Raw genomic sequence first — 20,875 nt, forward strand, 5'->3', positions numbered from 1 at the left:
CGTTCCTAGAACATTATTTTATGGTTAGCATAACGTTCCTACAACGTTCTTGAAACCTACATTTCATTAAAATATAACGTTCTATGAACGTTTATTTGGAACATTCCAAGAACGTTAAAATGTCCAGTTTACCTAACGTTGCTGGAACGTTATTTTTATGGTTAGCATAATGTTCCTACAATGTTCTTTCCACCTACATTTTATTAAAAATACAACATTCTAAAAATATTTATTTGAACATTACAAAGTTTAGTTTAATAAAATGTTATTTTCAGGTTAGCAGTGTTGCAACATTCTCTTTCAACATCATTTTTATTAACACAACTTTCCAGATACGAGCAAGTATATAATTACATGTGCATTTCAACAGGTATCTGAATTATTAAAGATAATCACTTTCAAAAATCTCATTAACACATTGAACAGACTGGTGGAAATTGCATATCATGTAAAAAAATTTAAGTCCCCCTGTAGTCAAATATTTTATCCCTTAAAACTTATATTTGATCATCAAAATGACATTTAAATGTTTTTTCTTGTGAAAATAATTTTCTCATGCCTTAAAATAGCTTGAATGTAACTCTACACCCTTGCCTCATTTACTATACACTGATCTATGAACAGGCAAATTAGTCCCGCCTCCACTCAGTCACATCAGCCAGCGCCTCCTGATCCACTGAACTGTAGTAAACGCAAAACAATGGCATACACGGATAATGACTGATAAAACTATGTTTTTACTAGCGGACAACTACAGTGAATACTGTAACATTCGTTAAAGTTACTTACTTGACGATGTTGTGTCCTAAAATGCCTTGAAGACTCGAATGTAGCCGGCCTTGTTACATGTTATTAGCTGATAAACTGTCACATGACCTCAGGCAGGGAAGGAAACTCAGAGATAAAACAGGTAAGATTAATAGGTAAGTTATAGTAGGTGTTTCTGGGTAGGGATGCTGACATTGACCCATTAACTGACAGTAAGAATTTTCACAATTAACACATCAGATAAATTGTTAAAGAATCATTTATAATGTTTTTCTTTAAAAAAATTGCTGCATGGATTTTAAAAAACGGCATTGTCAAAATGGCATTGAGAGGGAAAAAACTAGTTACACATAAGTTGTTAGTTAATCCTTTAAATTTTACCAGTATTCAGAAAGAAGATAAATAACAGAAAATATAAGTAGCTATAAAACTACAATACAAAGCTATTAACACAATTACAAATTAAAATAAATTATAATGGCACTTACTATAAATTACAAATAAATGTCTAACCAAAATGAATTTACTTAAAATGAACATAAAATGAAACGTACATTTCTCATTGAGCACAAATACAAATGTTTTCATATTTGCAATGTAACATTAGTTTGCTAAACTATTATTTATTATGTAAGCAAGGCTTAATAGTAGGGCTGGGCGATTTTTCAGATTTTATCGATTCATTCGAATTTAATAATTTGCCACAATTTTATTTTTTAGAAATCGAGGAATCACGGTTGACACAAAATTAACTGAGAAGCTTGAGCTGAGGGTTTTATATTATGTGTGAAAGCCTAAACTAAAAACTTTTTGAAGCTTGAAAATAAAGACTGCCTAGACTTCCAATAGAGAGGCAAAAATGATGAAAGAATATCAAAAATAAAAACAAATTGTCTGAAGATGAATAAAATTAATTCAAAATGGGTTTGGAACAACATGAGATTGAGTAAAGCATGACAGAATTTTAATTTTTTTAGTGGTTCGACTACGTTCAACTATTCAGTTGATGATCTCAGCTAAAATGTTCAAATGTTGCCAAGTAAATATAAAGTTATTCTGACATGTGTCCTACCTTGTGTGTCTTGAAAAAATCTGCTGAGTCTTCTTTTCAGATAGTAGTAGATCTGCCAGTATCATAGCTTGAATGACTGATGCCATTATTGTTCCTGAAGACAAAACACAAAATTAGAGAAATTTAACTCACAATTAAGCAACATTTATGGACAGCTTATTTTTATGAATCATAGTAAGACAACTTTCAACCACTACAAACTTAGCATTAGCAATTACCTGACATCTTTATAAAAAAAGCCAAAGCAACTTTAAGATAAGTGCAAGTAGAAATATAAAGATAATTTTTTCCATCTATATTAGTTAAGTATATAACTATTAGGGTTGGGTATCGAGAACCGGTTCCATTTCAGAACCGGTTCCAAATTTCCAATAATCGGGTATTCGATAAGACATGTGCATTTCGATTCCGCTTAACTATACCCGCGTTTGCATTTTAATGTGATTTTAAACTATTTAAGTGCAGGAAGGGAAAGAACTTGCAAACTGTTTGTGTGCAGCGCACACATCTGAAGCGCGAGCAGAGAACAGTGGTCCCGATGCAGGTTCCCGACCTGTGTTCGTTCTCGAACTGTTCCGTGCATTTCCACAAAGGTTGTTCCGGGCCAGAACTGACTTCTCTTTCACATTTATCGACCAGTATGCACGAAATACGTCAGTATATCATCATAAACACAGCCCTTTTTTTGTCTTAAGTGAACGTAAACACATGTGTAACAGTATTTTTAGATCTGTGTGTGTTCGGTGTGTTAAAGAGACAGCCGTTTAATAAACGTGCTGCCTATCATTAATGTTAATCAAAGAACAAAAGAAAATCATTAACTGACTGAATATCTTTCGTAAATTTAATGAGGATTAATCAATATTTTATTTATGAAAAGAAAACTATACAGTGTTTTTAATCTTGTGGGATGTAAGTTTGTTATTTTTCATATCTGTGTTGTGTATTCACGATTTGATCAATCTTTAGGTTTAAATTTCAATCTAATATTCACAAAACAAAAGTATAACGATATATTTAAATAACTGTTTATAACGTGACAAATTTAATCTGGTACAACACTAAAGCCCATCAATTTGTTTAATGTGTATTCTACTTACTTCATTTTAGGCCCATATTAGTGGTATTACAGATGTCTTGTTGCCAATGACATCACACCACCCCTTGCTGCCTTTGCACTGAAAAGATTGATTTCAAAAGCATGACAACAATTTGTTAGTATGAATTTTAAATAAGACAACAGTGAGGAGCAAATAACAGTGTAAAATGTTAACTAAGGTTAAATAGCCATTATAAACGCTCTTCAGCCCATTTGTTCACCGTTCGGCGGATTTAGTAAACTTGATCAGCATCATATGGACATTCTAGATGAAACTTACGGATAAAAGCGGATAATCAATAACGATTAACAAAAAGTTTAAACGTATTTTAATACAGGGAATGTGTGTTTGCTTCACCTTGCTTCAGAGCTGTGGCGCGAGTTACGGTTAAGGCCCTTTCACACGGGACGCGGCAAGCGGTGGAATCGCCGCGCGGCTGCCGCTTTCTCTTGTAGTGGAAGCGTTTTGTGCAGTTGAGGCGGTGGTCGCCTTGCGGTCTCGGAGCGGCGTGGAAGCGGCAGGATTTTGGGTGCACGAGCACCGCTTGCGCTCCGCCTCCGCGCCGCCAGCGAAACCGCCCGCGTTTTGCCGCTTTCCGCATGTCTCCCATTGAGAATGAACTAGACACTCGCGACTGCCGCGTACCGTGTGAAGGCTCTTGAAGGAAAAATAGAGAATATTGTTTTAAGTATAATAGATTTCCCAGAACTATATGACCCATTTAAAATCACATACAGAGACCTAAATAAAATTAGATTTCATTCAATCGTAACCTCACAGGTATGCTCTTTAGGCAAATCAACAAAAACGAAAAAAAAAGGTAAATAATGACAACAATTAATGGCAGAATGACACAAACACAAATTTCCGTTGTTTTATTTAGTTTTTAGTAAATACAAAGGTGATGTTGACAATTGTAACTATGGCAACGTCCGCTCCGAGACCGCAACGCGACCACCGCCTCAACTGCACACAACGCTTCCACTACAAGAGAAAGCGGCAGCCGCGCGGCGATTCCACCGCTTGCCGCGTCCCATGTGAAAGGGCCTTTAGAGAGGAAGATGGTCTGTCAGCTGTCTCTCTAACGTTAGTTTAAAAATACAATTTGCGGGACTCGTTTGTCTGTTGTCCGGCTGTAATAAATCACAAAAATATTTCTTAATTTACCACTGACAAACTGTTGTGTATAACACTGCATATATAACACTTGCCGTTGATAACTTTGATGTAATGGCGCGTTAGCTCCTTGCTTCTGCCTACCAGCATTATGATAACTGAGCTGGTTAATCTTCAAATAAAGTTGACAATAAAACACAAAACGTTCAAAAGTGCTTTAAATAGGAATAAAGAAGCTCGAAATGCTTACCTGTTATTTCCCGTGACCGCGTCGCGAGCAGCCCTGCTGTGATCCCGTGAGTGAGCTCGTGGGGGATGAGCGGACGTGACTGACTGAAAAATGCGCGCGGTTTTTGAAAAACACCCGGATAATATTTCGAGTAAAATTAATTACTTTAAAAGGATTAATCTATGCTTATGAAATATATTTATGTATTTTTTATATTATCGTTTAGTATTTAATTAGTTATGAAAGGTAATATATTACCGTTTAGGCTATTTAATTAGTTATGAAAGATATAAAGCATAACCTACACTGTAAACCCTAATAAGTTGAGACTACTCAAATGATTTGAGGAAAGTGATTCCCTCAGTTTAATTGAGTAATGGGAAATTGACAACTCAGTTTAATTGAGTTCACCTAATGTGGTCTTCTCATTGAATTAACTGATTTTTTTAAGTACAGATAACTTAAAAGGCAAACAGACTAAACTCAAATGTTCCAGTTTATATATTGTTGTGTTTATTGGCTTTAAGAAATGTATAAATCATTAAAACAATTTGTTCTTCACATCAACAACTTTATTTGGGTTACACAACAGATGAATTTCGATGATGTATACTAGGGATGTAACGGTATGAAAATTTCTTATCACGATTATAGTGACCAAAATGATCACGGTTATCAGTATTATCACGGTATTGTTAAAATGTGCTGGAAATGTTCAAAAAGTACACATCATTTCACCAAGTTTTACATTTCAAATCAACAAACAACAAATAAAATGACTTTTTGTTTGCATAATCACTAAAACAATAACATTACCAATGAAACTGCTGCATACAGACTGAATGTAAATATAAGTCTATATATACTAGCTGACAGCAGGTGGCGCTTATGGAATAATTAAAATATGAAACGGTAATACTAATCTTGGGGTATTTTATCACGATTTACCGTCAAACCGGTAATCGTTACATCCCTAATGTATACTGACTTAACTGCATAATAACATTAAAAAAAAAAATACAATTACAATACTTGGAGTATCAGAACAATTAAAAGCACACTGAACAACAACAGACATGTTTGTCACCTACATTAATGTATTTAACAGAAACAATGCTTTTATATAAGAGTAAGCTCATATTGTTAAGTCACATTTTCAACAGAAACACTTTAACAGTCACCAAAATGTGAATCTGTATGGAGCATAGAAATTTGCACAGTATTTGTGAATGGTAGTAGCTATTCAAAGAAAAAAAAAAGTTTTTTTTTTTTTACATTTTTACCAAATAGTTTTGCCAAAGACTATTTTAGGCTGCAGGTCTTTCTGCCCCAGGGAAAGTAGAATACATTGAACACATCAAGGATCATGGCTGCGATCATTGGACATCTAGAGAAGATGAATAAGTTAAACATCAACAAATTAAAATTGTACCACATGCATCCAAACTCACGTACATTTCAAAAGGTGCAAAATAAAGGGATATTTCACTCAAAAATGAAAATTTGCTGTTAATTTACTCACCCTCAAGCCATCCAAATGTAGGCGACTTTTCTTCTTCAGTTCAACACTAAAGAAGATTTTTAGCTGAAACTGTGGTCCTTGGTGATTCATATAATGCAGGTCAACGGCTACTGGCACTATGAGAGTCAAAAAAACATACACAGAAAAAACGAATTTAATATTGTGGCTCCTGACGATACATTGAGGTCTTATGAAGTATAGTGAGTAAATTCACAGCAAATTTTCATTTTTAGGTGAACTATCCCTTTATCCTACCAGCATACTTCAATGAGTCTTTATGACAAGGCTCTCTTCCTGCCTGCTTCACGACGACCGCCTGTCTGCTAGTGCCGCTGCGGGAGACAAACGGGAAATTTGCAATTATACCTTTCAAATAACATTACAATAAAACTTGTAAGGTAATTAAGAAAAGTGTATATATGCGTTTTATTCTCTACTTACCAATTTAACGTTTGATTTTCATCAGTCTGGACCGCTGCTTCAGCAAATTCACAACGACCAAAACTTACCGCCTTGTGTTATATCGACCAATCAGCGCGTTTGTCAAGGCAGAATTTCAAACATGACCAATCATATTAAACAGAGACATAGAGCATAATTTAAATAAATTGAAATTTTGAGTTCATTTCACTTAAAATCTTAATTCAAAAGATTTTTGCTCCCAAATGAGTTAATTAAACATACCTGTTTAATTTTTGACTTCACAAAACACCAAACTCTTTATTAATGACAACATTGGGGTTTACAGTGTATAGCCCTATGTTATACAAACGTGACTTCTCGAAAAACAATGTTAGAAATCATGATTTAAGCAAATTTTTCTTTTAAATATTTTGTGGTCAGCCATTTAGACGTAAAAATCATAGACTGTATGGTAGATTAAATTAATTTATAGTAACTTATTTAGATTGAGTTCTGCTTAACCTAATTAGCTTTTGAGTTCAAATCACAAATGTATATTGAGTTGAAATAACTTTTTTAAATTTTTGAGTTAAATGAACTCATTTCATTTAGCAAATGTTACTGTTTTACAGTGTATGACATTCACTTAGGCCAAGTGACTTCAATAAATTATAAAAGATATATAGGCTATAATTAATAATGATAAATTATATAATTATAAAAGATTCAGTGACTCATTCAGGTGATTTGCCACCACCTACTCGAGGTTGTAGTTTCATATTTAAATGCATTTTATTTTTCTATCATATATCATATTCTGTTCTATTGATATGCTTTATAGCCTATAAGAATTTTTTTTTTCCTAAAGATGTTTCTCCCAACATTATGATAACGTTCATAAAGTGGCCTGCAATTATAAGGACATGAATACTGTTATCAGAATGTTTTAGGATAACACCATAATAACATTTAGCAATTAATTATTAATTTAGAAATTATATTAATAACATTACAAGAACGTTCTAAGAATGTTGTTCTAAAACAGTTTTCTCTCAACATTATGAGAACGTTCATCAAGTACAAATAACGTCTTAAAGACGTTCCAAGAACGTTGTTCTAAGAACGTTTTCTATCAACATTATAAGAACATTCATCAAGTACAAATAACATTCTAAAGAAGTTCCAAGAACTTTGTTCTAAGAACGTTTTCTATCAACATTATAAGAACATTCATCAAGTACAAATAACATTCTAAAGAAGTTCCAAGAACTTTGTTCTAAGAACGTTTTCTATCAACATTATAAGAACATTCATCAAGTACAAATAACGTCCTAAAGACGTTCCAAGAACGTTGTTCTAAGAACGTTTTCTATCAACATTATAAGAACATTCATCAAGTACAAATAACGTCCTAAAGACGTTCCAAGAACGTTGTGCTAAGAACGTTTTCTATCAACATTATAAGAACATTCATCAAGTACAAATAACGTCCTAAAGACGTTCCAAGAACGTTGTTCTAAGAACGTTTTCTATCAACATTATAAGAACATTCATCAAGTACAAATAACACCCTAAAGACGTTCCAAGAACGTTGCTCTATGAACGTTTTCTATCAACATTATAAGAACATTCATCAAGTACAAATAACACCCTAAAGACGTTCCAAGAACGTTGCTCTATGAACGTTTTCTATCAACATTATAAGAACATTCATCAAGTACAAATAACACCCTAAAGACGTTCCAAGAACGTTGCTCTATGAACGTTTTCTATCAACATTATAAGAACATTCATCAAGTACAAATAACACCCTAAAGACGTTCCAAGAACGTTGCTCTATGAACGTTTTCTATCAACATTATAAGAACATTCATCAAGTACAAATAACGTCCTAAAGACGTTCCAAGAACGTTGTTCTAAGAACGTTTTCTATCAACATTATAAGAACATTCATCAAGTACAAATAACGTCCTAAAGACGTTCCAAGAACGTTGTTCTAAGAACGTTTTCTATCAACATTATAACGACATTCATCAAGTACAAATAACGTCCTAAAGACGTTCCAAGAACGTTGTTCTAAGAACGTTTTCTATCAACATTATAAGAACATTCATCAAGTACAAATAACACCCTAAAGACGTTCCAAGAACGTTGCTCTATGAACGTTTTCTATCAACATTATAAGAACATTCATCAAGTACAAATAACACCCTAAAGACGTTCCAAGAACGTTGCTCTATGAACGTTTTCTATCAACATTATAAGAACATTCATCAAGTACAAATAACGTCCTAAAGACGTTCCAAGAACGTTGTTCTAAGAACGTTTTCTATCAACATTATAAGAACATTCATCAAGTACAAATAACGTCCTAAAGACGTTCCAAGAACGTTGTTCTAAGAACGTTTTCTATCAACGTTACAAGAACATTAACAACGTTATAAGAACGTTCTAAAAACATTATTTTAATAACGTTTTGTACTAACATTTACACAACTTTTAAAGAACGTTAGTGAATGTTCTGGGAGCGTTCCCTGTTAGCTGGGCTGGCCCTATGTGAAAAATTAATTGCCTCCTCCTGTTAAATCATGAAATAACGCTCCGGTTACTAACGTAACCTCGGTTCCCTGAGATAAGGGAACGAGCGTTGCGTGAGACGCTAAGGGGAAAACTCCTGTTTTCCCCTTAGCGTCTAACGCAACGGGAGAGACCGTTCGAAAGGGAACTGTGATTAACCACATTATGTTAGAAATCGGAGTTAATTTTTATTAGCCACACCTAGGCCTGATTACTGCCACACCTGTTGAATCAAGAAATCACTTAAATAGAACCTGTCTGACAAAGTGAAGCATGCTTAAAGAGCAACACATCGTGCCGTGATCTAAAGAAATTCAAGAACAGATGAGAAACTAAATAGTTGACATGTATCAGTCTGGAAAGGGCTATAAAGCCATTTCTAAGGCTTTGGGACTCCATCGAACCACGGTCAGAGTCATTATCCACAAATGGAGTAAACTTGGAACAGTGGTGAACCTTCACAGGAGTGGTCAGACTACCAAAATTACTCCAAAAGCGCAACGACAACTCATCCAGGAGGTCATAAAATAACCCAGAACAACATCTAAAGAACTGCAGGCCTCACTTGCCTCAATTAAGGTCAGTGTTCATGATTCAACAATAAGAAAGAGACTGGGCAAAAACAGCATCCATGGGAGAGTTCCAAGGCAAAAGCCACTGCTGACCAAAAAGAACACAAAGGCTCGTCTCACGTTTGCCAAAAAATATATTGATTATCCCCAAGACTTTTGGGCAAATATTCTGTGGACTGATGCGACAAAAGTTGAACTTGTGATTTCTTGTGAATTTGCAAGTCTTCCGATTCATTAGTTGCTATTGGTAAAAGAATAATGCAGTAACAATAAAACTATTTACGCAAATATTTACTTCCTCACAATTACAATAAATAAATAAATATCAATATATACCAATTATTATCAAGCAGCATAACAGATTGTTATTGTACAGCTAAAATTACAGAAAACGACTGACGCCGGAGGCCTTGCACAGTCAAATAAAAAATGGCCACATCTGCTAATGAGTTAAAATAAGGTAAGACTTAAAAGTGCAGAAGTGCTATTTTTATTACTTATGTGTACGTGTGCATATGATGTTGTCATTTGAGTACCACATTAAGTCTCTCTTTTAATTACATTTTGAGTAGTCTTCTTGTACTTCACTGATATTTTCTTGGAGGTAAAGCACATGTTGTGATAGATAGAGGGTGTTGGAACATCATCTTGCTGTTGATCTTACAAACTGATCTGCACTCATCCAGCAGGAGAAGAAACCTCTCATCTGATTCAGTACAATCAAGAAACAACTCTCAGGATTGAAAACAAAGACTGTAATGCACCTTGCCACAATAATCGAGTCCCCTCAAAGTGGCTGCCCACAATATTTTTCCCTTGTCAACATGACAAAGAATGACAGTGCAACCCAATTTCCATTGTCTAAAATGAATGTTTAACCTCAAACACTTTCTTTTGATGAAACATATGAAAATGGAAGATTGTTGAGGCAAAAACACAAAAAGTGACTTTATAAAGCAAAGTCTCTCAGAATAGTATTAAAGAAATGGCCATGAACTTAACATGCTTGAGACTCCACGTGTTTCATAGATAGATAAGTACTTACGCAGATGTGGTTTACAGCTATGCGTCAGTCTTCTTCCTCTTTGTGACAGCCTACCATTTAAACAGTTATACCTCCCTCCCACCACTGCTTCACAAAAACCCACCTGCTATAACATGTCATAATTCCCTAGCATTTCAAGGAATTTTACCTCAAGGTTTTTTTAAATTTTTTAAATAAGTGTAGTTTTGAGGTCATATAGGAATGAATGTGTTTCCTGCATATTAGTTTAAATGTATACCACCAGGACAATGAACTTTAATCCATCAAATATTTTATTAAATGACGCTTAACATTAAAAATCTTAAAAGCAACATTCAAAATATAGGTTAAATGCATTTCTTTAAGATGTCAAAGTCAGTTGAAAACATTTTTAACCCTGATGCAAAAACTAACTAGTGACTAAAATTGATGCAAAGCTAAAAGTGAGTTTTTCAAATTCCTGATGAAATCATTCATTTCTAAATTATCTGTATCATTCGCCTATCTAAAATATGAGCAATATACATGCACAAAGAGGAGCACATTTGCAACAGCTTCAACTTCTGCATTCTCCTACTTAACATATATCATTATTGTTAACAAAATTGTTAAAAAAACAGAACAAAGACAACTTTCAAGAACACAATATACATTCATTAAAAAGGGGAACTTAAAGTAAAAAAAGAAAAAGAAAAACTACTCTGAAGAAAAAATAACTCTGAGGGAATAAGTTTGCTCTATGCAATCTGCGTGGAGGAATATTCAGTAGATTTGCTGAAGACTGAACTTCTGCGTTCAGATAACTGTCGAGACAAAGTGGTGCACTGGCTGAAGCACAATGGAAACTGCTCTTTTAAGACTTTAAGAACTGCTCTTCTGAACTTCTGTCCGGCAAAGGCATAGATGATAGGGTTAAGGCAACAGTGGCTTAAGGCGATTGTTTCCACCCATTGCATGGCAAGGCTTAAACTAGTATGCCACTCACAAGAAAGCAAGTAACTTTGCTTCTGCAGGAACATAAGAAACATGACAATGTTGTATGGAGTCCAGAAGACGAAATAAACTGCCACCACAGCCAGGATGAGTCTAATGACTTTGTGCCTTTTTTGTGATTTTATGCTGAGCAGAGTAGGGATGATCCGGGAATAGCAAAAGCCCATAATAATCAGAGGGAAAATCAAGCTCAGGAAGTTCATCTTAAGGTAAGTAAATGACATCCAGGCTGTACCTTCAGGAAAATCAGATCCGCATGATGTTTTGGTGCTTACCTCCGTTTTCTCTTTGGCAAAAATAATATTAGGGAGGGATGCAAACAGAGTGAGAACCCATACAAATGAGGCCAGAACCAAACCCATTTTTGCAGACCGATTTCTGGAAAAGATACTATGGGCATGGACGATGACAACGTAGCGATCCAGTGTCATAAGGACCATGAAGAAGATGCTACCATACAGACCCATCATGAAGAGACCTGTTATGGTATGACACATGAATTTGCCAAAAATCCACTCGTCCATGGCACTGTGAGCCCAAAAAGGGAGTGACGCAAGAAAGAGTAGGTCAGATAGGGCTAGGTTGAAGAGGCACACATCTGTCATGTTGGATTTTTGACGGTATCTGATCAGGACCCACACTACCAGGCCATTTCCGATGAAGCCAAGAATGAAAACGATGCTATACAGGGTGGGAAGGAAAACCTCGCTGAAGGCCTTTGTGTTGCCATTATTGCATGGTGATGCAATGTCTTTGTCATATTGGTCGTAGTAATCACTGTAGTCTGTTGTTGTAGCTTGGAGGGCAGACAAATAACACACTGTTAGGTTATATAGTATATAATAATATTTATAATATATAATGCATAATATGTTTAGGCTTTTTTGTTGCAGCTTCACGGTTACCATGGTAAAAGCTTGTGTTATCATAGCAGTTCCATATTGATATTATAAGACTTCTCCTGATAATTACGTACAATTTACGTCTTGACAGTTAAGCTAATGTTAACTGTTCTTTAGATAAACGCCTTTAGGTGGTGAAAGTTATTTATTGAGAGTCTCGCTGTATCAGTGTTGTTTACTGTAAAGCTCACGCGCTTCCAGCGGCTCGTTCTCTCGGGCGCGTTCTCGCGCACAGAATTCCTGACTCAGGCTGCCGTTGAGCGCGCGCTCGAGAAGCCGCGGGAACGGCGCTGCCTGTTGGACAGATTAGAATCGAGTTGTGAGCTCCTGCTGTGCCGCTGCTGTTGTCTGTCTATGAAGCCGAATCCACGTAAGTATTTCAGTGCTTTATATTTTGGTGGTATTCCCGCGACGATATTAGCTTTACTTTGACTCGGAACCTTTTTTAAGGTAATAGTTGCGTTGACTATACTGCATATGTTCGTAGTCTCTTTTGTGACAAGTGAAACGTTTGAATGCTTTTATTTGTTTTTCCATATTTAAGAACAGAAGTGCGTACATCAAACACTTGCCAACATCTAGGAGCGCGGTAAATGGTGAAGTCGTTCTGAATACATGACCGTGACACCTTGGTGCTGGTCAGCTGTGTTTTCTGTAGAGAAGTTCTTCTTTAACGTTACCTTGTTCTGCTGAAGTATATTTTCATGTTCTTTCTTTAAAGGTGACACTTGTATGAATAAGTGTGAAACCGAATTCCAATGTCCCCTCCTGGACTTACGAGTAAATTGCGTTGATACAAAGCGGATTTAGTTTATGACAGATGAATTTGGGAGACGCCACGATCAGACCTCCTGTAGGGTGAGTGTAACTTGTTATAGAGCCCTTACTAAATGTTCATGTTTTTGTGGATTTGAGTGTTATAACTGCTTCTATATCTATCTATCTATCTATCTATCTATCTATAGACAGATGATGGTGCATTCTAGTGTGCATATTACATAACATTATAACAAATTTTTTTTTTCAAGCTATCTTGATCACCATGTGTGATTAAGCCACACACCAATCACTTGTTGAACTCTTTTAAGTTAGTGTGAAGGTAACTGGAACATCAGGGTATTCTGTAGTGGAATGAGCAAATCTGAATAATACACAATTAGATGACTTGCATATATTAACATTTTCAAAATTCTGAAATTTGGTTTTATTTGCAATAACAGATCTAATAGTCTGTAACAAAAGACGTTGACATGGCGTTTGACTTGTTTGGATAAAAGCTCTGTTCTAGCAGCTACATGAGAGAAGAGTAACTAGGAAATGAAAACAAATAACTGTCTGTTCATGTGCCAGTGGTGCTTTTGTATTCCACCTCTCACACCTTTTGTGACCTCCGCTCTTGACTCAATAGCTCATTATTCCATTTTATCGAATGGCATGTTTGCTGAGCTTTTCTACCTCCAAATTAAGTACCTTAAATTGACTGTGTATTTGGCATTCAAGTCAGTCCTCATGAGAAGTTAACACAGGTGTGACAAATTCCTCTCCAGAACAGAAACTTCTGGCGATGGTAACGTATCTCAGCAAGCCATTTAAATGTTAGCCAGTGTCCCCTCTCTGACAACACAACAGTCTGCTTTGTGGATCTTACCCATAGCAGACTGTTGTGTTGTCAGAGAGGGGACACTGGCAATTATATAGTATATAATAATATTTATAATATATAATGCATAATATGTTTATAGTGTATTATGAAATCTTAACAACATTGGTTTCTTTAGGTTTGAAAGTAGACTAAATAAAATGATACCCCAAGTAGGAACTTGAATTTTAGTTTGTGCTCTCCTGACATCTACTGGTCAGACTATGCATGGTTTTCTTCACATGTTGTAAACTGACGACTTTTGAGACGTTAAAATGTTCACCTATATGACTTCCATGTTTAAAACGATAGTTCACACAAAAAAATGAAAATTCTGTCATCACTTACTCACCCTCAAATTGTTCCAAACCTGTCTGAGTTTTTTTTCTAATGTTGAAAACAAAATAAGATATTTCGAAGAATGTTGGAAACCAAACAGTAGATGGTTGAAATTCTTCAAAATATCTGCTTTTGTACTGAATAGAAGAAAGAAACTAAAACAGGGTTGGAACAATTTGAGGGTAAGTAAATGACAGAACTGACAGAAGATTACAATTTTCACTTTTGGGTGAACTTTCATAATAAAATCAAATTGTAATAATGCAGGTTTTCCATTTATTTATTTAAAAAAAATGTTTGCTTTTTAACAAATGATTATTTAAAATTGTTGTGACAAAAACAATTAAAACAAATTCTAATGTCCTATAAGTATATTATTAAGTAGAAACGACTTTTAAATGAAGCATAATTACATTGAATAGGCTGTTTAGTAACCTACCAGCCACAGTTCCTGGGTCCTCTGTCATCTCTCTTGGTTATGACAGCTGAATCTGTGCATTTTTTTGTGATCCTGTCAGTCAAAAATCTTTACAAACACAGGAGGTGCTATTTCCTGAACCTCCCAGAGGCGGGTCCTAAACTCACTATAATGCCAATTAAAAAAGTTCAAACTGCTGTCTGTATCATTAAATAAATTAATTGGGAATTCACATTAGCCTTTTTAAACTGAGAAATTAGTAGTGGCATTTCAGTTAAGAAAAAAGGGCATAGGCCTACAACTGTAATTGCAATAAATAAATATGCACACACACAGACACAGATTTACACATTTAAATATCATTTGATTAAAATAAGCATTAACACAGAACAATTTGTATATGTAAATTTGAGCTTAAATAAGCTTTTATGTAGCTTATTTTCTATGTAAAAATACACATTCCCAGTACTTCAAATGTCTTTTAACTTTTACAAAAGTTCACCTGCTAAAAAGTGTTACAAGGCCCTCTTAGGGTTACGGTGCAGCTGAATTTACCCATCTGTCATTCTCAGTGTTGGGGGTAACGCATTACAAGTAACACGAGTTACGGAATCAGATTATTTTTTTCAAGTAACTAGTAAAGTAACGCATTACTTTTTAATTTACAAGAGAATATCTGAGTTACTTTTTCAAATAAGTAACGCAAGTTACTTTTTTTTTCCAATTTATTGATTGACAGCTCTCCTGTCCCCATGTTGAGAGAAATCAGAAGATGCAACTGTAGTTCTAAAATAAATATGAATATGCATTAATTAATCTCACTCACAAAAAAAAAGCTCTGTTCTAGCAGCTACATGAGAGAAGAGTAACTAGGAAATGAAAACAAATAACTGTCTGTTCATGTGCCAGTGGTGCTTTTGTATTCCACCTCTCACACCTTTTGTGACCTCCGCTCTTGACTCAATAGCTCATTATTCCATTTTATCGAATGGCATGTTTGCTGAGCTTTTCTACCTCCAAATTAAGTACCTTAAATTGACTGTGTATTTGGCATTCAAGTCAGTCCTCATGAGAAGTTAACACAGGTGTGACAAATTCCTCTCCAGAACAGAAACTTCTGGCGATGGTAACGTATCTCAGCAAGCCATTTAAATGTTAGCCAGTGTCCCCTCTCTGACAACACAACAGTCTGCTTTGTGGATCTTACCCATAGCCCCCCTTTACTTTTTTGTAATCAGACCCCATTACATAGCTAAAGCAGTGGACGATTGTGGTTATTTAAAGCTTGAACAGTTGTTGAGCATTCCCACCGCTATCTTCTCAAAATGTTTATGAGTATCCAATGAGATTCAGAATGAAGTAACTTTTGTTACATTCTTGGTCTCAGTTTTGATATTATGCAATGAATTTGAACAAAAAAAAAGCAGACAGATTGAATGAAAACGCAGACCAATTATATATAACATACATAATCATATTAGGCAGAAATGTGATGTTTATCATTTTATAACACTTGTTGATATTTGAACTGTAAAGCTGTTTAAATCATAGTTTATATGGTCATTTTAGAGTTTAGGATGTTACCATAGATATTTTGCTACCTAGACAACATGTAGTTCTATTCTAATATCAGAATTTTGTCTACAAAAAGGGGTAGGAATCCTGATATCTGTTTATGAAGTGAGTTTAAGTGTTAGCTCACGCACAAGATCCCTTGTATTGGAACACTTTGTTAGTAGATGAAAAATTAAAGTCCCCATGAAATCAAAATTGAAGTTTTTTGGCTTTTAGTATGAATATGTAAGCCTTAAGGTTATCTATAAGCATTCTGGGAAGACAGTTGTAAAGTGGTTGGGGATTTGATTATTCATATTGTTAAGTAGTGTTTGTATCAGCAGACAAGGAAGGTCCTGTCCTTCAATTTGTTATATAATATTTGTCAAAGTTCTTTATGAATAAATAGAAAACTGTAATGCGTCCTACATATAGATTGACACTTCTGTAGTGTAACAGCAGGCTATTTTATTCATGAGCTGACAAAGATTTTGACCAACGGATCCAAGGATCCTGCTTAAATGGAGCCAATCAGGCAGACCGCAAAAGAATAATAAACGCTAGGCACGCTGGGAGTAAACACTATTTGAATGTTAAAGGGGTCATATGATGCTGCTAAAAAGAACATTATTTTGTGTATTTGGTGTAAAGCCTTAAGGTTATCTATAAGCTAGTGTGCTCCAAAACAGTGACAAAATTCACGTTTATAAGATATAAGCATTCAAAACTTACGGTCTCTCACTTCCGCCAATATGGATCAACGATTTTGATGACATCACCCTGTACTTCAGCTTCTCATCAAACTTTCTGTCCAATCAAATGCTCCCTAGAATCTGAAGTGTCCCGCGCCCTACACTATAGATGCTGAAGCTGCTGCTGTAATCGGTCACTTGTTCACAGAATTAGTATTTTCTGTACGGTGAATGGCACGTAGTGCACTATATAGGGGATAGGGAACGATTCAGTGTAAATATGAGTATGCGGTTTTAACCTAAAGCACAACAGCGTCCATCTGTGAAGGATGTAGGCTGTCAAACATACACAAGTGTTAACCAATAATAGCAGTGGGCGTTTACTTCCGAGTCTACATCATGCCACACCTATTAAAAACAGAGCGTTCAGATGAGCGTGTTCAAAAACAGGACAGAAAATAGCCTATTACTTCTAAATTATGGTGTTTTTTGATGTAAAAATCTTGATAACATTATAAGTGGACCTTAGAGAACAGTACAAAATAAAAAAACATAGGCAGTCCATAACCCCTTTAATTTTATGGAGCTACGAGAATACTTTTTGTGTGCAAAGAAAACAAAAATAATGACTTTATTCAATGCAGGAAGACTGACCGGGAAAAAAAGAAATTGTTGAATAAAGTGGATTTGTTTTCTTTGTGCAGAATGCGCACAAAAGTATTGTCGTAGCTTCATAAAATTAAGGTTGAACCACTAATTTCGCACGGACTATTTTTTTTTCTTAAGATTTGTTTTTGGAGTTTTTGCCTTTATTTAGATAGGACAGTGTAGTGGCAGAAAACGAAGTGGGAGTGAGAGAGGGGGCGGGATCGGGAAAGGTTCACGAGCCGGGATTCAAACTCAGGACGCCCAAACCGCAATGACACTATGTCGGCGTGCTGCCCACAAGACTATTGAATTTGTGTTCCAAAGACAAGGTCTTAGAGGTTTGGAACGACATAAGGGGGAGTAATTAATGACAGAATTTTTATTTTGGGGTGAACTAACCCTTTAAATTTCCTTTAGTGATAGGTGAAGCTCTGAACAGGTCTCAGGATTTTCCCCCCATGCATACATTTTCCTTTTGCATGTGGGTGTCTCACTCTTAATTAGCGGCTAATTGTTTTCTTGCTCTATTAGGAATTCTTACTCCTGCTGGATCTCACACTACAATTAATTGTTTTCCACTAATATACACAGCACATCAGAATACAATGTGCACACAGTACAACAAAACACACAATTTGAAGTCAAGGCACATTTAGTTAGGGACTTAAGAGACATGGCCAGTAACTGTATTTTGTATTGTCTACACAAGCCGTTTGTGCTTGGACCCTGATGAGGCTTGTGGCTATATATGTAATATATGTATTGTGGCTTTCTCTCTCTTTCTCTCCATATATATATATATATATATATATATACACACACACACACAGGTTTGTTTTTGTGAAAAGTGGGGACATCCCATAGGCGTAATGGTTTTTCTACTGTACAGACCGTATATTCTATTGCCCTCCCCCAACCCTTCCCCTAAACCTACCCCTCACAGGAAACTTTGTGCTATTTCAGATTTTCAATACACTCCATTCTGTGTGATTTATATGCGTTTTGAAAAGTGGGGACATGGGGTAATGTCCTGAAAAGTCACCTTCTCCTTGTAATACCTATGTCATACCCTTGTCATTATACAAATTTATGTCCTCATTTGTCACAAAAACGCGCACGCACACACACACACACACACACATACACGCATATATACATACACACACAGTATATATAGCACAAGCAAATAAACAATTTTGAAGTCTGTGTACAACCAATTGGAGACTGTGATTTTTGTGTCATCAATGTCAGATTAGCTCCACCCTAAATTGTTAAAATAAAACAAATTGTGGTTGGTCGCTTTGCATCTCTTTCTCTTCTGAAAGAGTCTCTTTCTGTTTAAGTAGATGGTTCTTGGCCAGAATAATATGCTGCGTGCCAACAACCTTATGCCAGTAGTGAAAAGTCTGGCTATGCAAGATTAAATTCCATGAGATCTAAACACTCATTGTTGAACCTATAGTCCAGAATACTTCCATTGACACCACAGGCATAAACCTCATTTGTTCGCTTCAGTGCACAGCGGCTCATATTTCTGCTTTCGTATGTCAACCTCCCTGTCACTGGTGCTTAAAATAGAGCCCACAACAGATAATCCTGTCCATCAGCTGGACTAACCACTGCACCTCTAAAACCTTCGCCCTGTTCACACCCACCACAATCCTCACTGGCGCTCATAGACACACCCTGCATATGAACCATAACTCCAGTGTCTAATTTTCTGAAAAGTGATGTTTCAGTTTTTACTTAGAAATTATATTGCTTTTAAAGGTGTCATATGATGTTGCTAAAAAGAACATTATTTTGTGTATTTGGTGTAATGAAATGTGTTTATGCAGTTTAAGGTTCAAAAAACACATTATTTTCCACATACTGTACATTATTGTTTCTCCTCTATGCCCCGCCTTTCTGAAACGCGTCTATTTTTACAAAGCTCATCGGTCTGAAAAAGCGAGGTGAGCTGTGATTGGCCAGCTATCCAATGCGTTGTGATTGGCCGAATACCTGGGTTTGAGACTTTAGTCTTTGCAACTTTAGGGATCTTATCTATTCACAAACAGCTTGTAACACTCCAAAGAGAAAGGAAAACTTGAAATCGCATCATATGACCCCTTTAAGACTCTTTTCAAAACTTACACTTATTCTTTTGAATATATTAGGTAAAAATGCTTCACAAAGCTCACAAATGAGCATGTCTCATATGTTGAAAGATGAGAGACAAGCTTTGCATATCTGGTCATGGTCTCTCTCGGAATATCAGCTCAACAAATATAACAACGTTCTTGGCACAAGCATGTCTGTGTGGTCTGTTAGTGTAGTTCCAAATGTGAGGAGCATGACCAACTTCATATTTGTTCATGTGAACTAGGCCTAATCCTTCACTCACACTAAATCCTTCACTTGTACAGTAGATCGAAGACCATGTCAGGTCACACTGGAAGACCAGTGTATTTTTAGATGGATATTGCAAGTGATTCAAACTCACTGAAGAGTTTAACCCTGATGAGAATGGGATATAGTAGTGTCTATGTCTTCTTCGGACTTTGGACTGCATCGTGCTTGTGTAATAGCTTGCAATGCCACAACTATTTTGGGAGTCTGCTGTCAGGCGGTGTTTTAAGAGATCTATTCAGCACGCAATTCAACAGCCTTTATAGTGGAAGCTACACATCTACCAGAGAGTTTGTCTCAAAGTTATCTTATTGCCCAAAAAGCTGACCCAAAACACTGTATCAGGGCTCCAGACAAAAAAAATCAAGTAAGGAGCCATTGGCTACTATAAGAAAAAAACTTAGGCGCCAAATTATCTTTTTAGGTGCCACAGAATAAATGTGTTTTATTTATTTTATTATTATTATAAATATTTATTTAATTTAATTTTTTTTTTACATTTTAACATTTCAATCATACTGTCATGTGTTTATGCTTCATCTTTTCTTGACTTTATCAGCATTTGAATCCATCTTGTAGATGAACTGGGAACTAAGGTTCACTTGAAGTGGGAACTAAATGTCTTTTCCAACTTGAAATATACAGTCACAAAGAACACAGGAGACAGGAACTAATAAAGGGCAGATAACGAGAGGCAGACAGGTGAGCACAATAAAGGTGATTAACTACAAATGAGAACAGGAACAACTAAATAAGGACACAGAGGGAGAAACCACAATCCACAGTCCACAGGGGTGTGACAGATAAGGAGCCCAACGGAGCTGGTGGGGCAGAGCGACAAGGTGCAGCCAGAGGAGAGGTGTCCAGAGGCGATGGCGGGTCGACGCCCGACCAAGGCGGAGCCGGAGGGACGAGGG

General features: G+C 35.9%; 2 protein-coding genes across 5 annotated transcripts in view; one reads left to right on the forward strand and one right to left on the reverse strand.

Annotated features, from left to right (window-relative positions):
• Positions 1 to 11,110: 11,110 nt before the first annotated feature.
• LOC107746965 (C-C chemokine receptor type 2-like) lies at positions 11,111 to 14,740 on the reverse strand. Its single transcript, XM_016561330.1, has 2 exons — positions 14,695 to 14,740; positions 11,111 to 12,171 (listed from the first exon to the last, which is right to left on the reverse strand). The coding sequence occupies exons 1-2, from the start codon at positions 14,720 to 14,722 to the stop codon at positions 11,120 to 11,122; spliced, it is 1,080 nt and encodes a 359-aa protein (XP_016416816.1). The 5' UTR covers positions 14,723 to 14,740; the 3' UTR covers positions 11,111 to 11,119.
• Positions 12,546 to 20,875, forward strand: part of LOC107746964 (protein cordon-bleu-like) — a 118,557-nt gene continuing 110,227 nt past the window's right edge. For all 4 annotated transcript variants that reach the window (XM_016561324.1, XM_016561327.1, XM_016561325.1 and 1 more), the window contains exons 1-2: positions 12,546 to 12,647; positions 12,999 to 13,135. In XM_016561324.1, coding sequence (XP_016416810.1) covers positions 13,098 to 13,135 — 38 coding nt within the window. In that variant the 5' untranslated portion in view covers positions 12,546 to 12,647; positions 12,999 to 13,097. The remainder of the gene's footprint in view (positions 12,648 to 12,998; positions 13,136 to 20,875) is intronic.

Source organism: Sinocyclocheilus rhinocerous, unplaced genomic scaffold (genome assembly GCF_001515625.1).
Source record: "Sinocyclocheilus rhinocerous isolate Xijiao unplaced genomic scaffold, SAMN03320098_v1.1 scaffold529, whole genome shotgun sequence".
Taxonomy (NCBI): domain Eukaryota; kingdom Metazoa; phylum Chordata; class Actinopteri; order Cypriniformes; family Cyprinidae; genus Sinocyclocheilus; species Sinocyclocheilus rhinocerous.